Source organism: Lepidochelys olivacea (assembly GCF_965140295.1).
Source record: "Lepidochelys olivacea isolate rLepOli2 genome assembly, chromosome: 1".
NCBI lineage: Eukaryota > Metazoa > Chordata > Testudines > Cheloniidae > Lepidochelys > Lepidochelys olivacea.
This window is the reverse complement of record NC_140411.1, coordinates 211,118,271-211,139,015: the sequence shown is the minus strand read 5'-3', so window position 1 is coordinate 211,139,015 and position 20,745 is coordinate 211,118,271. Positions and strand designations below refer to the sequence as shown.

Below are 20,745 nucleotides of genomic sequence, written 5' to 3'. Positions count from 1 at the left end.
TTCAACTATTTATTTTTGCCTGTGACATTTTTTTCCAGTGAAATAATCGCTTCTAATAGAAATCTTATTTTTTGCTTGTAGGAAATTCGCAAATGGGTGCTACCATAGTAGATGCTTTGGATACTCTCTATATCATGGGACTTCATGATGAATTCAGAGAAGGACAAGACTGGATTGACAAAAACCTTGATTTTAGTGTGGTAAGTAGAACATCTTCTTGCATTTCACTGGTCCTTTTAAAGGTGTTTTGAGAAAACATACTGTAGTGATCCCAAGCAGGGGAGAAGTTGTTAAGCTGGCACTATGGTTGAGGATACAAAAAACATTTATTAGAAAGACCTGAAATTCAGGTTTATGGCTAAACTTTAAAGGACTTCCTTTTTATTTTTTGTGTTTTGAAAAGTGAAAATCTGTGCCCCCCCAACCAAGGATGTCTTTCGATTTAATGTGTTTAAAAGTTAGCGATTGTCAAAAGATGGATAATACTTAAATGTTCCATGAGAGATATTAGAACCTCTGCAGAAGAAGTACAAAGTTATCCCCAATACAGATCAAATTATAAGCATGTTACAATAGCACCAGAGTATTCAGTTGTGGAAGGAGAAGGGGTTTTACTTTTAAAATTGTGGTGCATGGACTACTTGCAATATTTCAGTCCAATTGTTTATTACAAGTTTTAAGGTATATACTCTGATGCCCCCCAGAATAACAATCCGAAAACACAAAACAACAGTGACAAAACAATACACAAATGTAATAACCATGAACTGGTTAGGTTTAAACAAAACATAACAGTTCGAACAGCAGATATGTATCAATGGTTCCTGAACAGCAGCACACATCCAACGGTATGTGTGCATGCACACACACACACACACACACACACACACACACGCACACATGCACACAATTTCCTTCCCTTCTCCCCAAAAGTTCAGCGATACCTAGTTGGAGGCATCAAGTGACCTTGGGGCTGTAGGCTGTACCTCTGATTCAGTTCACTGCGTGGGCACCCTTGCTGTGCTACATCTTCCCCAGCTGGCCACATCTTACACAGAAAGAGCATCCTCTTCCCTGTCTGTTCCTCTTTCAGTAAACAGTATATCTTGCTGGTGAACAGTGCATTCTCCCTGTGGTAAATGTATTTGGCATGCTCCTTAGCCTGTAGCCCGGAAGATCATGCCAGAAGCATTCAAAATGCTTCCAGATCCCCAGCTAACATACACTGCCTGTCCAGGATAGACTGCTTCGAGTCTCTTATGGATATGCTTGTTGAAACTCGTGTATTTCCTAATCACATCAGTTGTTTTCAAGGACAGTGAAGGAGTGGGATTATCCTTTTCTGTCATTATAAACAATTTGGTCCTACTAGGTTGGCTGAAGAGCTGATAGGACATGGTTACTCCAGTACTTTCGTGAGGCATACTCTGAATATCATATAAAGTAGGATTTAATGCAAGGGTGTATCTCAGTGTTACTCTAATATGTAAGCTACATGTTACTTCAGAGTCTCATGCAGTCTTTCCACTATCTCATTTCCTTGGCATACACAGCAGATTTATAACAAAATATACCAATTCTCATCAGAAAGCCTTCAAACTCTTTTGGTACGTGTGACTGGGTGTGCCTACCCTACACCAGCATTGAAGGGGTTAACTATGCTCTGCAGGCTGAGGAAGCCTGCCCCTCTGACTCTGCTGGGCATGCTCAGCCTGGAAGCAGCGTATAAAAGGTAGCAGCCCAGCTCAGTCTGGGGAGGCTGCTGACAAGGAAGGACGGAGGCTGCGAGCTCCCTGCAGGGAGTTGCTACAAACCCCGACTACGGGACTACGGCTCACAGGGTGTCAGTATATTCTAGTGGTAGTCGATTATGTGACCTGCTACCTGGAGGCCGTCCACTATGGGCCACCACGGCCCCTGTCATAGCCTCAGAGCTTCTGAAAATTTTTGCTAAGGTCAGGATACCTAGAGAAATATTGACAGACCAGGGGACGAATGTCTCCTCCAAACTTATGGCCAAGTTATGTTGTCTACTAAACTTCCACACTCTCAAGACTTTCACAGACTGATGGCCTCGTAGAAAGATTTAACGGAACCTAAAAACCATGCTGAGGAAGTTCGTGGACGATGACCCACAACACTGGGACAGGCTGCTCCCCTCACTACTGTTTGCAGTGTGTGAAGTCTCCCAGACCTCGACAGGGTTCTCCCAGTTTGAGCTCCTTTATGGGAAGCAGCCAAGGAGGATCCTAGACCTTCTCCGAGAGACTTAAGAGGAACAAGAGTTGAGGGTCACAGGGTCAGCCCCATACATCTTGCAACTAATTGAGCATCTCCAGCTTGGGGAGTTCTCCTAGAAGAACCTGCTTCAGGCCCAGCAAACCCAGGATCTCCATATAGTTGGGGGGCCAAGATGCGGACCTTTGAGGCTGGGGACAGGGTCTTGCTCCTGTTGCCATCATCAGAATCTAAACTACTCACCAAATGGCCAGGGCCATTTGAGATTGTTCAATGGGTATTATGAAGTCAGACTCCCTGGGCGACGAAAAGACCTATGGGTCTACAGTGTGAACGTCCTGAAGGCCTGGAAGGCCTACTGATCACCCCCTACCCCCCAGAACCTGAATTGGGAGCAGTAGCCAGTTGAGCCCCTGGCGCAACACCAATCACACTGGGGAAGGACTTGAGCCCAGAGCAACAGCGGCTTGTCCAAGACTTCCCCTCTGTTTTATCTTCTTGACCAGAATGGATGAGTATTACCAGCCACCACATAGATATCATTCCCAGACAAAAGGTCCGCAACCAACATCGCCTACTTCCCTGGAAAATGTGGGAAGTGGTCCAGAAGGAACTTGAGGCAATGCTAGCCACGGGAGTAGTGGAAGAATCCCGGAGTGAATGGAGAAGCCCCATAGTCCTGGTCCCAACGCCTGATGGGACTATGAGGGTCTTTATAGATTTTAGGGGGTGAATGCCATTTCCTGCTTTGACGCCTACCTGATGTCATGGATGAATTGACTGCTGGAACAGCTGGGTAGTGCTAAGTTTCTATCAACATTAGATTTGACCAATGGGTACTGGCAAATATCCCTGGCCCCGACTTCCTGGGAGAAGACAGGCTTCCCTACACCACCCGGTCTATACCATTTCATTACCGTGCCCCTTTGGGTTACATGAGGCTGTGGCTAGGTTCCAGTGATTGATGGACCAACTGTTGCAGCCACACCGGCAGTATGTGGCAGCTTTTATTAATGATACTGTGGTCTATAGCACAAGTCGGGAGGAACACCTACAACATCTCACCACGGTCCTACAGGCCTTGAAGGAAGCAGGTCTCACAGTAAACCCCGCCAAGTGTCACCTTGGCGGGGTTCGGAAAGAAGTGGAAAGGGGTGGAAAGGGGTGGAAAGAAGTGACCTACTTGGGATACACGGTGGGGGCGGGCCAACTCCACCCCCTGGTGGACAAGGTACAGGCCCTGCAGGACTACCCCACCCCTACAACGAGAAGAAAGTTAAGGAAGTTCCTGGGTTTGGCCGGATACTACTGACGGTTCATGCCAGACTTTGCCATGATAGCCGCCCCCCTCTCCTACCTCACAAAGAACTCCCGGCCATGGAATGTCCGGTGGTTGGAGGATTGTGAAAGGACCTTCCAGCTCTTGAAAGAGCAACTCACCCACGCACCCGTCCTGTTCCAACCACGCTTCCTCAAAACCCATTATTTTAGAAACAAATGCCTCAGAAGTGGGGCTAGGGGCCGTTGTTTTTCACACAATGCACAGTCAACCTGTGGAACTCCTTGCCAGAGGAGTTGTGAAGGCCAAGACTATAACAAGGTTCAAAAAAGAACTAGATAAATTAATGGAGGATAGCTCCGCCAATGGCTATTAGCCAGGATGGACAGGGATGATGTCCCTAGCCTCTGTTTGCCAGAAGCTGGGAATGGGCGACAGGCGATGGATCACTTGATGATTGCCTGTTCTGTTCCTTCCCTCTGAAGAAACTCGCATTGGCCGCTGTCGGAAGAAAGGATACTGGGTTAGATGGACCTTTGGTCCACCCCATTATGGGTGTTCTTATGTTCTATCTCAGGAATGAGAGGGGGAGGAACACCCCGTGCTATACCTAAGCCGGAAGCTATTTCTCTGAGAAGTCAAGTACTCCACCATTGAAAAGGATGCCCGAGTGGTAAAATGGGTGACAGAGGCTTAACAGTATTACCTACTGGCCATGCACCCCTACAGTGGATCAACACCATGAAGGATTTGAACTCACAGATTATGAGATGTTACCTCGCCCTCCAATCCTACGAGTTCAGCGTGTTACACTGCCCAGGTAGGGCCCATGCTAATGCAGACTTTTTCTTCTGGGCTGGAGTGGGGGACAATGGGGATGGACCCCTGCCAGGTCCAGTCTTCAGAGGCAGGGTGTGTGATGGGGTGTGCCTACCCCACACCAGTCCCTAAAGGGTTAATTATGCTTTGCAGGCTGCGGAAGCACCGCCCCTCTGATCCTGCTGGGCATGCTCAGCTTGGAGGCAGCATGTAAAGGGTAGCAGCCCAGCTCAGTCTGGGGAGGCTGCTGATGGGGAAGGATGCAGGCTGTGAGCTTCCTGCAGGGAGTTGCTACAAACCCCGACTATGGGACTATGGCTCACAGAGTTCCTGACTGGAGACTCCAGGCTGCCCGACGAGCCCAGAGAAAGGACGGCACTGGTGGGAGTCCAGCCATTTGAGGACCCCAGAAACCCAGGGGACCTGGGAAGTTTTGATGAGGGAGAAAGGGTAAGAAGCAGCCCAGGGGACTCGAACTCTTAGCTGGCAAGCAAACCAGGGGACTGGTCAGTGTGTTTTGGGAGGATCCCCACTGACTTGTTTGTGAGCACCCCCACCAACGCTAGGGCCTTGGGCCGGGGCTTGGAGTTGCAGGGAGGTCCCGAGTTCCCTTACCCGGGGTGCCACACCCCCGAATGGCGCCCCTCTTCCCCAATGGGCCAACTGGCCACATAATCTCACAGAGGTGGGCTACTTCACTGACTCTGGCCATTGGGCCACACTGCCCTGATGGAAAGGGCCACTCACTGATTCTGGCTGTTGGGCCGTGCTGCCCTGATGGGAAAGAACCACTCACTGAGTCTGGCCATTGGACCACACTACCCTGATAGTAAGGGTTGCTTATTGACTCTAGTTACTAAGTAATACTACCCCATGTTACAGTAAAAGTTATTGGTGTAGGACCTGACCAGCTGCAGAATCACCTCCACCCTTCCATCTAACCCTATGTGACCAGACACCCTGTGATGGGGTGTGCCTACCCTGTGACAGTACGTAAGATATCCTGTTATCTGAAACAAGGCTCTCTGGTAAGCCAAACGTAGCAAATAAAGTAGATAGGCAAGAAATGAGCTCCTCTGAAGTGCCTTGTGAAATTATGAATGCAAAGGCATAACATGAGTAATAGTCTGAAACAGTCAATGGGGTGTAATCATGCAGTGAAATCAGGGGGCCAGTAATATCCACTGCAATTCTCTGCTATGATCTGTCTATGACTACTGGTTTCAAAGGATCCGGAGGAACAGACGTTATATGCACTTTGTGGGCAGAGCATGCCTTCAAACTATGCTCAATGTCTGTGCGTAACCTTGGCCACCAACCATGACTACGCATAATATCCCCAAATTCACATTCCTGGGCTATCCTCCACAGATGACATGCAAACTATGTACATCATACATGCATACATCATGTCCTACGTACATCACATACATCATACATCCCATGTATCATCACATGTATGTAGGACAATAATGGAACAACATTTGCAGCTGTACCTTTAACAATATAAAACTTTGCAGTCAACTTTATTATATCTTTGTACAGCACAGAGCATACAGCTTTACCCACTGTCTGCAAGGCATAAACATTCCAAGCTTTTATAACCACTGTCTGTAGTCAGTGTCCAGATTGTGAACTAACCCGGAGGAGAGAACATTAACTTCACACCCATATCAATCATGCGCTTCATTAGTATACTGTTAATTTCTAGCCCAAATTAATGGTGTTAAGTTTGCAAATGAATTGTAGCTCTGCAGTTTCTCTTTGAAGTCTGTTTTTGAAGTTTTTTTTTGTTGATGGATGACTACTTTTAAATCTGTTATTGAATGTCCAGGGAGATTGAAGTGTTCTCCTACTGGCTTTTGTATGTTACCATTCCTGATGTCTGATTTGTGTCCATTTATTCTTTTACGTAGAGACTGTCCAGTTTGGCCACTGTACATGGCAGAGGGGCATTGCTGGCACATGATGGCATATATCACATTAGTAGATGTGAAGTGAATGACCCCCTGATGGTTTGGCTGATGTGGTTGGGTCCTCTGATGGTGTCGCTAGAGTAGATATGGGGACAGGGTTTGTTACAGGGATTGGTTCCTGGGTTAGTGTTTCTGTGGTGTGGTGTGTAATTGCTGGTGAATATTTGCTTCAGGTTGGGGAGCTGTCTGTAAGCAAGGACTGGCCTGCCTCCCAAGGTCTGTGAGAATGAGGGATCATTTTCCAGGATAGGTTGTAGATCGCTGATGATGTGCTGGAGAGGTTTTAGCTGGGAGCTGTACATGATGGCCAGTGGTATTCTGTTGTTTTCCTTGTTAGACCTGTCCTGTTGTAGGTGACTTCTGGATACTTGTCTCGCTCTGTCAATCTGTTTCCTCACTTCCCCAGGTGGGTATTGTAGTTTTAAGAATGCTTTATAAAGATTTTGTAGATGTTTGTCTCTGTCTGAGGGATTGGAGCAAATGCGGTTGTATCTTAGGGCTTGGCTGTAGACAATGGATCGTGTGATTTGTCCTGGATGGAAGCCGAAGGCATGTAGGTAAGTATAGCGGTCAGTAGGTTTCCTGTATAGGGTGATGTTTTTGTGACCATCACTTATTTGCACCATAGTGTTCAGGAAGTGGATCTCTTGTGTGGACTGGTCCAGGCTGAAGTTGATGGTGGGAAATTGTTGAAATCCAGGTGGAATTCTTCAAAGGCCTCCTTCCCATGGGTCCATATGATAACAATGTCATCAATGTAGTGCAAGTAGAGGAGGGGCGCTAGGGGGCGAGAGCCGAGGAAGCGTTGTTCTAAGTCAGCCATAAAAATGTTGGCATACTGTGGGGCCATGTGGGTACCCATAGCAGTGCCGCTGACTTGAAGGTATAAGTCGTCCCCAAATCTGAAATGGTTGTGGGTGAGGACAAAGTCACAAACCTCAGCCACCAGGTGTGCCATGGCCTCATCAGGGATACTGTTCCTGACAACTTGTAGTCCATCCTCGTGTGGAGTATTGGTGTAAAGAGCTTCTACATCCATGGTGGCTAGCATGGTGTTTTCAGGAAGATCACCAATGCATTGTAGTTTCCTCAGGAAGTCGGTGGTGTCTCGAAGATAGCTAGGAGTGCTGGTAGCGTAGGGTCTGAGGAGAGAGTCCAAATAGCCAGATCATGCTGCTGTAAGAATGCCAATGCCTGAGATGATGGGGCGTCCAGGATTCCCAGGTTTATGGATCTTGGGTAGCAGATAGAATACCCCTAGTCGGGGCTCTAGGGATGTGTCTGTGTAGATTTGTTCCCGTGCTATACCAAGGAGTTTCTTGAGCAGATGGTGTAGTTTCTTGTGGTACTCCTCAGTGAGATCAAAGGATAGTGGCCTGTAGAATGTGATGTTGGAGAGTTGCCTGGCAGCCTCCTGTTCATAATCCAATCTGTTCATGATGGCTACAGCACCTCTTTTGTCAGCCCCTTTGATTATAATGTCAGAGTTGTTTCTGAGGCTGTGGATGGCGTTGCATTCTGTACGGCTGAGGTTATGGAGCAAGTGATGCTGTTTGTTCACAATTTCAGCCTGTACACGTCTGCGGAAGCACTCTTTGTAGAAGTCCAGTTTGTCATTTCAACCATGAGGAGGAGTCCACGCAGAATTCTTCTTCTTGTAGTGTTGTTGGAGGGTTCCTGTGGGTCAATGCGCTGTTCAGTGGTGTGTTGAAAATATTCCTTGAGTCAGAGATGGGCGAAAGTAGGCTTCCAGATCACTGCAGAACTGTATCATGTGTGTGGAGGTGGTGGGGCAGAAAGAGAGTCCCCGAGATAGGAGAGACTCTTCTGCTGGGCTAATAGGGACTGGGAATGGCTAGGCTAGTAGCTAGTGAATAGGGACTGGGAGAGGCTGGCTCACTACAAAAGCAGTTTTCCCTCTCTTGATATGGACACCTCCTCATCAATTATTGGGAGTGGACCACATCCACCCTGACTGAATTGGCCTTGTCAACACTGGTTCTCCACTTGTAAGGTAACTCTTCTCTTCATGTGCCAGTATATCTATGCCTGTATCTGTAATTTTCACTCCATGCATCTGAAGAAGTGGGTTTTTTACCCACGAAAGCTTATGTCCAAATAAATCTGTTAGTCTTTAAGGTGTCACCGGACTCCTCATTGTTTTTGTGGATACAGACTAACATGGCTACCCGTCTGATATTTGATAGTATGGTACAGTAGTACATGCAATATATAAAATGCAAACCTGGATGAGGAAATGCGGTAAATATTATGCTGGCCACATACTAAATGCCAGGAGAACTCATATGATGCAAATTCTAGAGGCTTTTTTGGAGAAGAGATGAATGTCGGTTAAAGATTTTGGGGCAGGATATAAAGTCCCAGGCTCACTTGGCCAGTGGACTGAAGGATTGAGTAGGAGAAAGTGAGAGATAGGCTTGAACTCGAGCTGCAAATGGAAGTTAAAAGCCGAGTTTGTGTCTTCACTGCTATTTTAATTCAAGTTAGCCCCCCATGTTAGCTAACCCAAATTAAAAACAAAACCTATTTTGCAGTGTAGGCATATCTTTATTCAGTGTTCATTTATTCAATTTTTAATAATTTTAAAAATCTAGGAAATTCTCAGACAGAAACTAAATTAAGAAGAAATTAAGGTTGAGTGTGCATATCAGTAATACAAGGTTAAAAAAATTGCAGGAGGGTGGTAATTATCCCTAAATCAATTTCCCTAAATCAGGAAGTTCAGAAAGTTAAGCTTAAAAGATATCCAAATATGTTAAATTATGGAAATGCACAGTTAGGGCACCCAAACAACCTTAACTCTACTTTGTGACACGACATGGTGTCCATTAAAGTGCCTTTAAAGATCAGTTTAATGTTGGAATACAAATACTATTATTCACTACAAATAATATTATTCACTAATTATAATTGTATGGTTATTGCATGGATAGAATTGTTTGGGGGATTATTGCAAAATCCTGTAAATTTTTACCTTTACGTTACTGATATGTACTCTCAACCCTTACTCCATTTTAATGTAGCGATTTGGGAGACGAGGGGATCTAAAAAGGGATTTGTGAAGATGTCACAAATGTCTTTTTGTGCTACGTAAATCTACAGATGTGGCCATTTTCCTGCTATCTTCTAATCCTCATCTTATCTGGCTGTCTTTTGACACCTTTTACCATGTCAGGTTTTTTTTTCCTCAGTGTTTTTCTTGCATGGGGGTGTTCAGTGAGGTGTGGGTTCTCCTTTGCCTACTTCTATGCTGGTGCCCATAAAATAGCAATAGGAGGCAGGAAGAATGAGATATTTCATGATTTAGGACAGCAAGCATGAACATGGCCTACCTTCCAGACCTTTGTCTTAATTACCTTAAAAAAAAATCTTAACTTCTGGGGCAAATATATTTTCATTGTGGATTTTTTTAAACTTAAATGTAATATGCATTCGGTATATATTTTAACATTGCGGTACATTATGAGAATATCATTAATACTGAAGTGATAAGATTTTTGTAATCAGCTAACATTGTCCCAGAATTCCCAAAAAGAAAAGTTTCAGAGTAGCAGCCGTGTTAGTCTGTATTCGCAAAAAGAAAAGGAGGACTTGTGGCACCTTAGAGACTAACCAATTTATTAGAGCATAAGCTTTCGTGAGCTACAGCTCATACTTGTAGCACCTAAGAGACTAACCAATTTATTTGAGCATAAGCTTTCGTGAGCTACAGCTCACTTCATCGGATGCTCATGAAAGCTTATGCTCAAATAAATTGGTTAGTCTCTAAGGTGCCACAAGTGCTCCTTTTCTTTTTGTGAATACAGACTAATACGGCTGTTACTCTGAAACCAGAATTCCCAGTTTGCCATATGTTTCTGTGCAGCTCTCTCACAGAAAACAAGGGTGAGTGGATGAACGGCAAGGATTTTCTCAGATAATTTAGGTCTAAAAATTATACATTGTACTCGGAACCCTGAAGTGAGATGGGACAGTTCCATTTTTAGGGGGCTGTCAAGTACCTATATCCTATAGATACTGAAAATGAATTATGGAGGCTCAAGGGAAAAGAGTGGGAGGAGACACATAGGACAGTGTGAGTGGGCAGTAGGTGTGGATGCTGGCACTTCTGAAGGAATGTGGGAGAGGGATTCTGGCCAGGAGGATGGAGCTGCAGACAGGCTGTGGTGGCTGTTGTCATGAAGATTTGCCAGGGGGTTGTCCTTGTGAATCCAAATATTGGCAAACTACAAGTCCTTTTGTACATTTGGATTTGTATCTATGTCTACCCTAATGATAACAGTTTCTTCTGATACCTTGATTGTTGTATAGAGAAGCTTTTTAAACATTTACTTTTTCCTCTCTTCCCAGAATTCAGAGGTGTCTGTTTTTGAGGTCAATATCCGCTTCATTGGTGGTCTTCTAGCAGCATATTACCTTTCAGGACAGGAGGTAAGGAAACCATAAGGAGGTGTGGACATTAGTAGTCCATCAAATGAAAGCTGCACAATTGGAAGGTTTGAAGTTGTTGGCTTCACAGTATTTTTTTTAGCTAATATAATAAGTAGAATGGGCTGTGTTACCCAACTCTACTGGGATCATGGAATCTCCATCTAAAACTGATTACGGGACAGCAGGGATCGGCCACCTTTGGCACGTGGCCTGCGAGGATAAGCCCCCTGGTGGGCCAGGCCAGTTTGTTTACCTGCCGCGTCCGCACGTTCAGCTGATTGCAGCTCCCACTGGCCATGGTTCGCCGTTCCAGGCCAATGGGGGCTGCGAGAAGCGGCGGCCAGCACATCCCTTGGCCTTCGCCGCTTCCCACAGCCCCCGTTGGCCTGGAGCAGCGAACTGCGGCCAGTGGGAGCTGTGATTGGCTGAATCTGTAGACGTGGTAGGTAAACAAACTGGCCCGGCCTGCCGGGGCCTTACCCTGGTGGGCTGCATGCCAAAGGTTGCCAATCTCTGCTGTACAGTATCTCCAGGCTAGCTGAAGACCCTTTACCAGGACTTTGAAGCAGCCTGTGCCTTCTCCAGTTTGCTCTTTTTACCAAGGCTTTTTCAACTTCATTGTCAACAGAGTTGAAACTTCTTACACAAGTAGTCACCTCAACCCTAGTTATCTAGTCATTAGACTCTAGTGCTTACAAATACCTTGTTTCAAGATGTTCCACCTCTCTCAAAAGAGAATTTTTCTTAGCTGCCACTTGTTCCTCAATGGACACAGGTACCTGAATGCAGAAACCCTTAACAGTTTTCTCAGGTATCTTTTGTGTGAGGAGCCATAACCCTGCTACAACAATAGGCTAAGATTGAGGCACACTGGACCAAATTCATCCCACAAGTACAGTTCCCACTGAAGTCATTGTGAATTATGCTTGTTCTATATCAGGGCTCCATTTAGAGTTCTCTCTGTCTCTGTCCCCTCCTGCATGAGGATTGCTGGGGAAAACTTCTACTATATCCAGTTTTGGATTGGAAGGCTATCACCTCTCCTTTATATAGCCTGCATGGTATCTTGAAATATAGGTTGGATACATGGGACAGTATTCTCAGAATTGATTCAGCTTTTTACCTCTAACTCACAGGTATAAAACTTGCCTCTGTTAGCAGTGGCTGAAAATTATTGCTCTCTGCTGACTTTTTGGGGGATTATATGCTGAATCTCATTCTGGTTCTTTGTTTTTAAAACAATAAATTTAGTGCTGGTGAATGATGCTGCACTGACAACTGTGGAGAAAGAAGGTGTTTGTTTACCCATGAAACAAAGTATTGGTGGCAGCAGTTTAACTATCTCTAAGTCCTAGTAGGAAAATGTGCCATGTTAGAAAATGTATTAACTAACATGTTTTCTAATATGCTTTAACTAACAAGATTTTTCTCTTCGTTTGGACAAGGGCAATTGTCGTAATTAAAGAGGTGTTAGCTGGTTGTGTTTAACCCTGTGTAGGGGTCAACCCATATTTTTAAACATAGCTTGTTCCTGTCTACACTGAGTGCTAAGTTGTTTAACACAGTATGTTACTTAAAAGATGTTAGCTAACACGCTTTCATACAAGCTTGGTTTTCTGAGTGTAGACATGGGATGGTAGTCTCCATGGTGTATTTTAGTTTTTAGAGACTATGCTGATAATTGCTCACGGGAGGAAAAATGAGCATCAACTGTGCTTCTTTTTGTGGTGGAGGAACCTGATCATGGAGTACTGTGGAAATTAAAAGAGTTTACACTATGATTATATCTGTTACCATCCCTTCTTCCAATCAGAGTTGTTCTACATTTACTCTTAGGTGTTACCAATACAAATGTTGTACTATGGGAAAATAAGAAAATAATGCACATGATTTACAGTGTCTTGTTTTGGCAGCTAGTTCCTTGGCTTAAAATTGTGCAGACTTGTACAATCCTTTGTTTATTCACAAAACTTTTATCAAGTACTTGTTTGGTGAACAATGACGTATAATCTTTCGGGTAGCTGTATCTGTCACATCTGGATGCTTCCCAGGCTTTCTTGGGGGAGATACGTGCAGAGTTCTGCAGTATGTAGCTTGAGGAGAGAGGGTTTTTTCAGTGCATCAGGCCAAATTCACTTTTCTGCTCTATCCCCTTTGTGCTGGGAGGATGGATGATTTTTTGGTTAAGGCACAGAAACTGGGAATATGGACAGCTGGATTCTCTTCCCAGCTATGCAGTAGATTCCCTGTATTATCTTGGGAAAATTATTCAAGACCTCCATTTTCCCCCACCAATAAAATGGAATTAATATGGATTATTCATAGATTTTAGGGCCATTATGACCGTTTAGTCTGACCTACATAATACAGGATACAGAACTTCAGCCATTGATTATTCATGAAGCCCATAACCTCAGGTAGAGCATATTTTCATTAATGTTTGTGAGGCACAGTTACTATGGTGATAGTCATAATTGAAATGCCTAAATATAAATAAAATATTCAGCTGAACCTTCTCTGAAAGTTTGGACTTCAGTTTACTAAAATGGATATTCAGATATTTTATATTGGGGTAACATTTGGATGGGGAGAGATGAGTCTGGGATCTGAATAGTGAACTCTTACATGGAAAACAAAGGACTGGGTCATTTGTGGCAGTATGAAAACTTCTAGACCTTTAGGAAAATCTTTCACATTGTATCCTAAGCTCTTTTGTATTATCCTGGGTAGCCTAGTTTACTTTTGTTTTTACTTTATAGTTGTGTTTTTATTATTTCATTAATTGACTCTTGTTTTAATTGTTATACATCAATTATATTGTTGTACGAGTGCTTTATTTCAGTGTGCTCATTTATGTTGACATCATTATTACCTAGAATTAGTTATGTAAAAGTGGTTACTGTTCTTTGAGGTTATCCTTTTCTTTTTAAAATAACATTAATAAAATGACTTGAAAAAAATCTTTGTATCTTTCTAGCATAACAACAACAAAATGGTACAGATGTCTAGTCAAAATTGTCACATGCACATATCAGAACACATTAAAGCACTGCATTTTACAAAGATGATTTACATGTTATAGGTTTATTACTACACTGAGATTGAATGTTCTTGCATTTTTGATCCATTTTCGAGGCAGACTCTTCAGTGATTGCAAAACCAGCATTATTTACATGTCGAGGTTTTCTGGGTATGTTTGTGGAGCTTTTCCCTCTATCATAGAGTCTGACTCATTCTTCTCTGCTCTGAGAATCTCTCCCTGATGTTCACCATCATGTTGATTGATTGGTTCTTCTTTACATAGCATGAAGTCTGAGTTCTGTTCAACGTATATGTTGAGATCAGTCAATTCTTCTGTCACTACAATGGAGTTATCTAGCTGTTCTTCATTGAATGTGAAATTGATCAGTTTTTCTTCCCTTTCTTGTTGACACACTTGTGTATTTGAATCTCTTGGGGTATCTGGATAGGTGATCCCTGAGGAAGGACAAGATAAGTCCTCTGTGAAACCACTGCCTGTCCAAAAAATAGTGAGTTCTTTGCGCAGAAGAGCAACAACCAGGCTAGTGGTAAGCGTAAAGGGCACCAAGTAGAGGAGAGCTGGCTGACCCATTTGCATTAATACTGACGCTACAAAGGTCACCAGGAGGCCATAGCTATAAGCTACGGTAGAAGCTACAAAATAGACTCTGGAGGAGTGCATCTGAACATCAAATCTGTGGCAGTAGGCTATCAGGAAACCGGGAATTACAATGTCACCAAGGCCAAGGATAGTAAAGGGGCTGTCATCAAAGGTTGATGCAGAGGATAATATTGGAACCTTCAACAAAAAAGGGATCTTTTCACGACTGACAGAGTCAGATGGTCCGAGAGCTGCCACTTCCATTATGCTCTCCCCAGACTTGGTTAGAAAAGGAGTGATAAATACGAAAAACACATCATAGATCAAAAGAGCAGCTAGAAACAAACTGCAGTTCTTCAAGGTAGGCATGCGGATTGTTTTTAAAACATAAAGGCAGATAGAGATTCCTAAAAAGTCTTGCAGGACCCAGGCCCACTGGTCCTCATTTCTGAAGATCATCCATGTGACAGTGATGGAGACAGAAAATCCTGCCAGGAACAATGTCCTAACTTGTGGACCATTGTGAAAATATGGTAAATGGAGTTTGTATTCTCCAAATGGGAGTTTGTTCACAGAGGGAGACAAACAACTGTAAAGCCCAATGGATGCATATAGGCTGAAAAATCCTATCATTATATTCACTAAGTGATCGTAGAAGCAGTAGAGAGCAAGCAGCATGAAGGAGGACATTACTACACTTGCACAGATAAAGAAGACATCAGGGTCAATTGTTACATCATCAAAATCTTCTTCATTTTTGCATCTGCACTTCATGTATTGCTGCCTTTTCTTCTCTATGTTTCCTGCCCAGTAGCCTCCAGTTGTGACTGTGCCTACGGCAAGGATGAACATGATCCCCGTATTGTATCCCAAGAGCCTGCCTAAATGTTTGAAGAATAAATAGATCATGTCCATGTCATTGAGCAGATTTACAGGAGTAATGCTCTCCTCACAGTGACCCCAGTTGTGGCCCATTCCACTGCCTCCTGTGAGGGATATTGGGGCATCTCCACCAAGGATTAATAGCACTTGTGTTCCATTTATTCTCTGGAGTCTGCCATTCTCAAAGAAGTTGCAGTTACCCTTCCTCACTGAGGCAATTCTAGTGCTGAGTCCCCCACCATCACAATCCTCCTCGCCAAAGGAGGAAGGAAGACAACACAAGGTTGAGTAAGTTAGGTCCTGATGTGGCTGAAGCCATTTCATTTTGCCACTCTTATCCTGCAGTGATTGCACCCAGTGAGAAGGGAAGAGGAAGCAGTAATCTCCTCCCTTCTCTGGAAGGACTCTGACGACTCTAAGATGCTGAGCAAGCGCACGTGGAACAAGAAGCAGGAGGAGGCAGGACAGCAGCGGTGTCATCTTCTTCCCTGGGTTCTGCTGGTTGCAGGTGTCTTCTCTCACCACACTCCCTTTCACCTGGAAAGCTTTCCTCCTTGTGGTGAGACATCCACTCCTCCCCCCATCTGTTACATAATAAACTTTGGCCCCATGGAGATGAGCCCCGCCCTCTGTCTGTTACATAGCAAACTCCTCCTCCTCCCAGTCTGGGAGTCTCTATCCTGTTATATGACAAGCCTGTCCCCTTCCTCATGGATACAAACCCCACCTTGTCTGTTACATTGCAAGCTCTGTACCCTCGCTCTGGAGACAAGTCCTGCTGTGCCTGTTATATTGGAAGTCTTATCGTCTGCCCATGGAGAGAAGTTCTGGCTTTTGCAATCACACAGCAAGCTCCTTCCCCTCCCCAAGCAGCCTAAGGAGCCCAGCCCCCTGCCTTCTTCTCATGTGGTTGTAGAAACAGAGTAGGTAGTTTTTGTGGTTTTATCACCACTCTTGTGATTTTGTTTGAAATACTTCATAATTTCAGGAGCCAACTGCCTTGTAAACATTTAACTTTAGTAAAGATTGCTGCCATCTATCACTGTTTCCAGGATGTTTGCTTCTGGCTCCTCCTGTTTTGCACATGATAGAACCTAAGAGGCAAAGGTATAGAGAGCATGAGGGGGAGGAGACATGATATTGGGAGAAAGAAAGCAGGGCAAGAGAGTATTTCCAGAGACTCAGGCATGGGAAAGTGGGGGACATTTAAAAGTAGGTGGGTGACCAGTAAATTGAAGGAGCAGAAGAGAGGTGGTTAGCAGAGCCTTAAGTTCCAAAAAGTGGTGTTACATGGGTTCCTTTTAATTGTTTTTCTGCAGAACTAGGTCAGACACGCAGATTTTACCCAAATGAGAGCCTGCTCAGGAGCGTCCTGTCTGCACAAGACTGGCATAAACTTGAATAGATTTGTAATAAGAGAACTGTACTATTAATTGTGTATATTGTCTTTTGGGATAGAATCAGTGTTGTGAGTGTTCACAAAATGTGTGGCAGTGAAAACAGCCTTCCTGCGCAGACAGGGTGTGCATGTATTACTCTAGACATAATCCAGAAGTAATAATTTCAGTGAGATCTAGGTGTCTCCCTTCATGAGATGCTAAATTAATTTGGCCTTGCACAAGGACCTCTGCCCCATCAACAGCTTAGCCTTTAAAATTCATATAGACTCATTGATTTGTCTTTGTGATCTCACCCTTTTTGCCAAGTAAAATCAGCAGGTTGTGTATATTCCACTGGGTTAACTGACAGAATGACCAGGGGGCCATCTGTCACAGTTTTGGGGTAATAGCATCTGTAACACACTGCTTCGTGTCCCCCTCCAGGAGTGCCACATCAGGTCTCAGATTGCCAGCTGTCACGTCTCTCTAGGTGGGGACCCATATCCCACTCCCTTACACTGTGTAATATCCTCAGGAAGGCAATTTGTCTAAAGGCCAGCACCTGTCCGTTGCTTTCCCTCTGAGGGCTGTGTACAACCCCTCACCCTCCACAAACGTACCCAAACTGGTAATTGCAGAGTTAAGGTGATACTTCCCCACATCACAGCCACTCATCCCTGCCTCCCATTTGGAAGCCAGCAGCTTGTTGCGTCATTTTTTGGGGAGTGGGGAATATTTTCCTTTGGTCACATGTGAACTGTAGAAAAGTAATTTAAGGATGTGCTGTAATTCATTATTAGACTCTTTAATTGTGATTGTGCAATAGTAAGTAATGAGGTTGAGGCAGTGTGACCACTGTGATTTCTGTCAATGAGTAGAATTTGCTCATTGTCAGTACTGTTATATGGACCATGTTGCGGATCCTATTGGTATGTATGAACGGGAGTCCTGATTTGGAGTAGCGGTGGGCACAGAGAAAGTGGTAGATTTTTTTCACAGTAGCAGCCATGTTAGTCTGTATTCGCAAAAAGAAAAGGAATACTTGTGGCACCTAAATTGGTTAGTCTCTAAGGTGCCACTAGTACTAGATTTTTTTTATACACACGTAAGGTGCTGTAATGTTCTTAGTTTTGCTTGGTATCCATAAAAGGACAGAGTTAAAGTTTACCTTAACCCTTTACTCTGTCACCTTAACTCTACATTTCCTGTTGTTCTAGTATTTGTGGAGGGTGGGGGGGCGGAGGTATTGTAACTCTAATTTTCTTTTAAGGATTATGTGGGAGAACCTTAACTCTGCATTTCCTGTTTTTCCAAGATTTGAATTTGGGGAATCACCATTTCATTATATAGTGCATGCAGTGTTAATTCTGTCATTTTCTGCATATACACTATGAGGTAGCCTTTACTTACATGATCACATATTATTAAAACAATGAGGAGTCTGGTGGCACCTTAAAGACTAACAGATTTATTTGGGCATAAGGTTTCGTGGGTAAAAAGCATCTGAAGAAGTGGGTGTTTTACCCACAAAAGCTTATGCCCAAAAAAACTGTTAGTCTTTAAGGTGCCACTGGACTCCTCCTTGTTTTTTTTGGATACAGACTAACACAGCTACCCTTCTGATACTTGACACATAGTATTAATTCCACAAGGACCCCTGTTTCATTCACTGCATAGGGTGGGCAATGCACGGTACCTCAGGTGCCAGTGCTCAAATGCTTACTTGATTTAGTGTTTCTTTTTTATTAATTCAATGTGTGGCTCCATGCCTTATTTACTGCACACAACCCAAACCCTTTATTTTTGGGCTTTTCTGTGGTGATCATTAACATGGTATCTGAGCTCCTTACAAACATTAATGAAATTATCTCCCCAACATCCCTGTGAGAGAAGGAGGTATTATCTCCATTTTGCACATGGAGAACTGAGTTATGGACAGGTTTATGTTCAAAATATTCAAAAATGTCCATTAATTAGGGTGCCTCAATAGTTTGAGGCCTAACTTGACATACCTAGAGCCTGATTTTTCAAAGTGTGCAACCATAGCTTGCAGTTGCGGCTGTGAGTGCTTAGCATTGCTGAAAATCAAACCCTTAGGATATGTCTACACTACCCACTGGATTGGTGGGCAGCGATCGATCCAGCAGGGGTCGATTTATCGTGTCTAGTCTAGATGTGATAGATCGATCCCTGAGCGCTCTCCGGTCAACTCCTATACTCCACTGTCGTGAGAGGCGCAGGAGGAGTCGACAGGGGAGTGGCAGCAGTTGACTCACTGCAGTGAAGACACCTCGGTAAGTCGATCTAAATATTCACGTAGCTGAATATTCACAGTGGGAGGGATAGCTCAGTGGTTTGAGCATTGGCCTGCTAAACCCAGGGTTTTGAGTTCAATCCTTGAGGGGGCCATTTGGGATCTGGGGCAAAAATTGGGGATTGGTCCTGCTTTGAGCAGGGGGTTGGACTAGATGACCTCCTGAGGTCCCTTCCAACCCTGATATTCTATGATTCTATGAAGTTGCATAACATAGATCAATACCCCCCAGTGTAGACCAGGGCTGAGTGTATGAAGTGTGGGTACCCAGAAAATCAAAAGCACAGTTAGTGGTAACATCTGAAAATTCTGTTTTATTTGAATTGCCCAGCCTCAAATAGGAAGTCTATAGTATAGCCAAGAATAGAACCCATGTCTCCTGGATTCCAATCAGTGACTTACCTGTAAAACCATTCTTCCTCTTCCTTCAGAGTTCTTCCTGCTGGAGTAGACTGAACTTCAGTTTCAACTATTTGTTAGGCAGCCATACAATGCTGGCTATCAGGATTCTTGGCTTCTACTACTAGTTTTTGGAAGGGAGTAGTAGCTAATGGGCAGAGGAATTAGGACTCCTAGGTGATATTTATTTTTTAATTATACTTTGACTTTACTTATAGGTTTTGGCCTCAAAGTGCTTTGTGAGGGTGGGTTATGCAAGAATAATCATATTTGCAGACAGCATAACAAAGCAAATAGATTTTGTCTGTTATTCTTGAGAGACAATGTGGCTATATGGATGAGATTTTCACCTGCCATGTTAGAGATGTCAGCTCTATTCCAGCTACACACGAGTGACATGGTCCGCCCTCTGTTGTTCATTTGCGAGATGGGAGACTCTTTGCTTCTCCCTAAAGTAGGGGTAAGTCTTCCCCAAGAAGGCAGCTTGTAAATTGCATAGAATTATAAGTAATAGTGGGCTAATGGGGCTAGATCCTCAGCAAGTATAAATCTGTGGAGGCCCATTCATGTCAAATGAATCTGTCCCCGTGGTCTCCTTGCTCTGAGTCTGGTGCTCCTTCATGTAGACCAAGGGATATATTGATATTGAAAGCAACGGTGGTGGTTCCATTTTGCCCGTGTCTACTATGGATGAGGGGCTCTCTCTAAAGCACTCTCAAGGGATGCAGTATCAGCTCTAGTCTTGACTGCAGTTTCTCTGGCTGGTGAACTTTGCGTGGATCATTAGCTGGCAGTGATAACCCTCCTTATATTGCAGCAATCTGAACATGGTTAATTTGAGCTAATGTTCCAGAAAAGAACACCAAATCTCTTATTTTCTGTATTTAGACGCTCCCAAAACCAATGAAGGGCATAATGCTGATCCAGTGGAGTTCACTGATGTGTGTTTGCCTGTACCCCATGTCCTTTTTAAGTTAAGAGTGAGCACATAAAGGTATAATGCCAATCAGTTATGGGAGGAGATCCATAGTTCAGGAAGCCCTCATTCAATTTGAATGAAATGTGATAGAAAAATTCTACATTTGCTCCAGGAGCACCTTCCTGATTTTAAACCCCATAAGTCTTTATTTGCAATTTTTAGAGGGGAGTGAAAAATAGAGGGCTTATAATAGGAACTGGGCTAAAGCCTTAACTATGAAGAGTCTACTGGCTGCTCCATAATGTAGGATAAATAACAGAAAGCTGTTCATATCCATTGTTTCATGGTGTCATCAGCTCTCTCTTGGGAAGCCTGTCTTCCGTGATTTTCATCTCTCAGGCCATGTGGGAATTAATCACTTCCTTTTATCACGACAAGGACTCTTTCTGTCCGACTGAACCTGGAT

The 20,745-nt window shown here is 43.9% G+C and overlaps 1 protein-coding gene and 1 pseudogene across 3 annotated transcripts in view; one reads left to right on the top strand and one right to left on the bottom strand.

Annotated features, from left to right (window-relative positions):
- Positions 1 to 20,745, top strand: part of MAN1A2 (mannosidase alpha class 1A member 2) — a 301,819-nt gene that overhangs the window by 148,621 nt on the left and 132,453 nt on the right. For both annotated transcript variants that reach the window (XR_014714217.1, XM_084648770.1), the window contains exons 4-5: positions 82 to 200; positions 10,684 to 10,764. Coding sequence is in view for 1 of the 2 variants with exons in the window: in XM_084648770.1 (XP_084504896.1) it covers positions 82 to 200; positions 10,684 to 10,764 (200 nt within the window). In the remaining variant the exon portion in view is untranslated. The remainder of the gene's footprint in view (positions 1 to 81; positions 201 to 10,683; positions 10,765 to 20,745) is intronic.
- LOC311515681 (signal peptide peptidase-like 2B pseudogene) lies at positions 13,934 to 15,748 on the bottom strand (annotated as a pseudogene). Its single transcript has one exon. The product of its transcript is annotated as a signal peptide peptidase-like 2B pseudogene (transcript).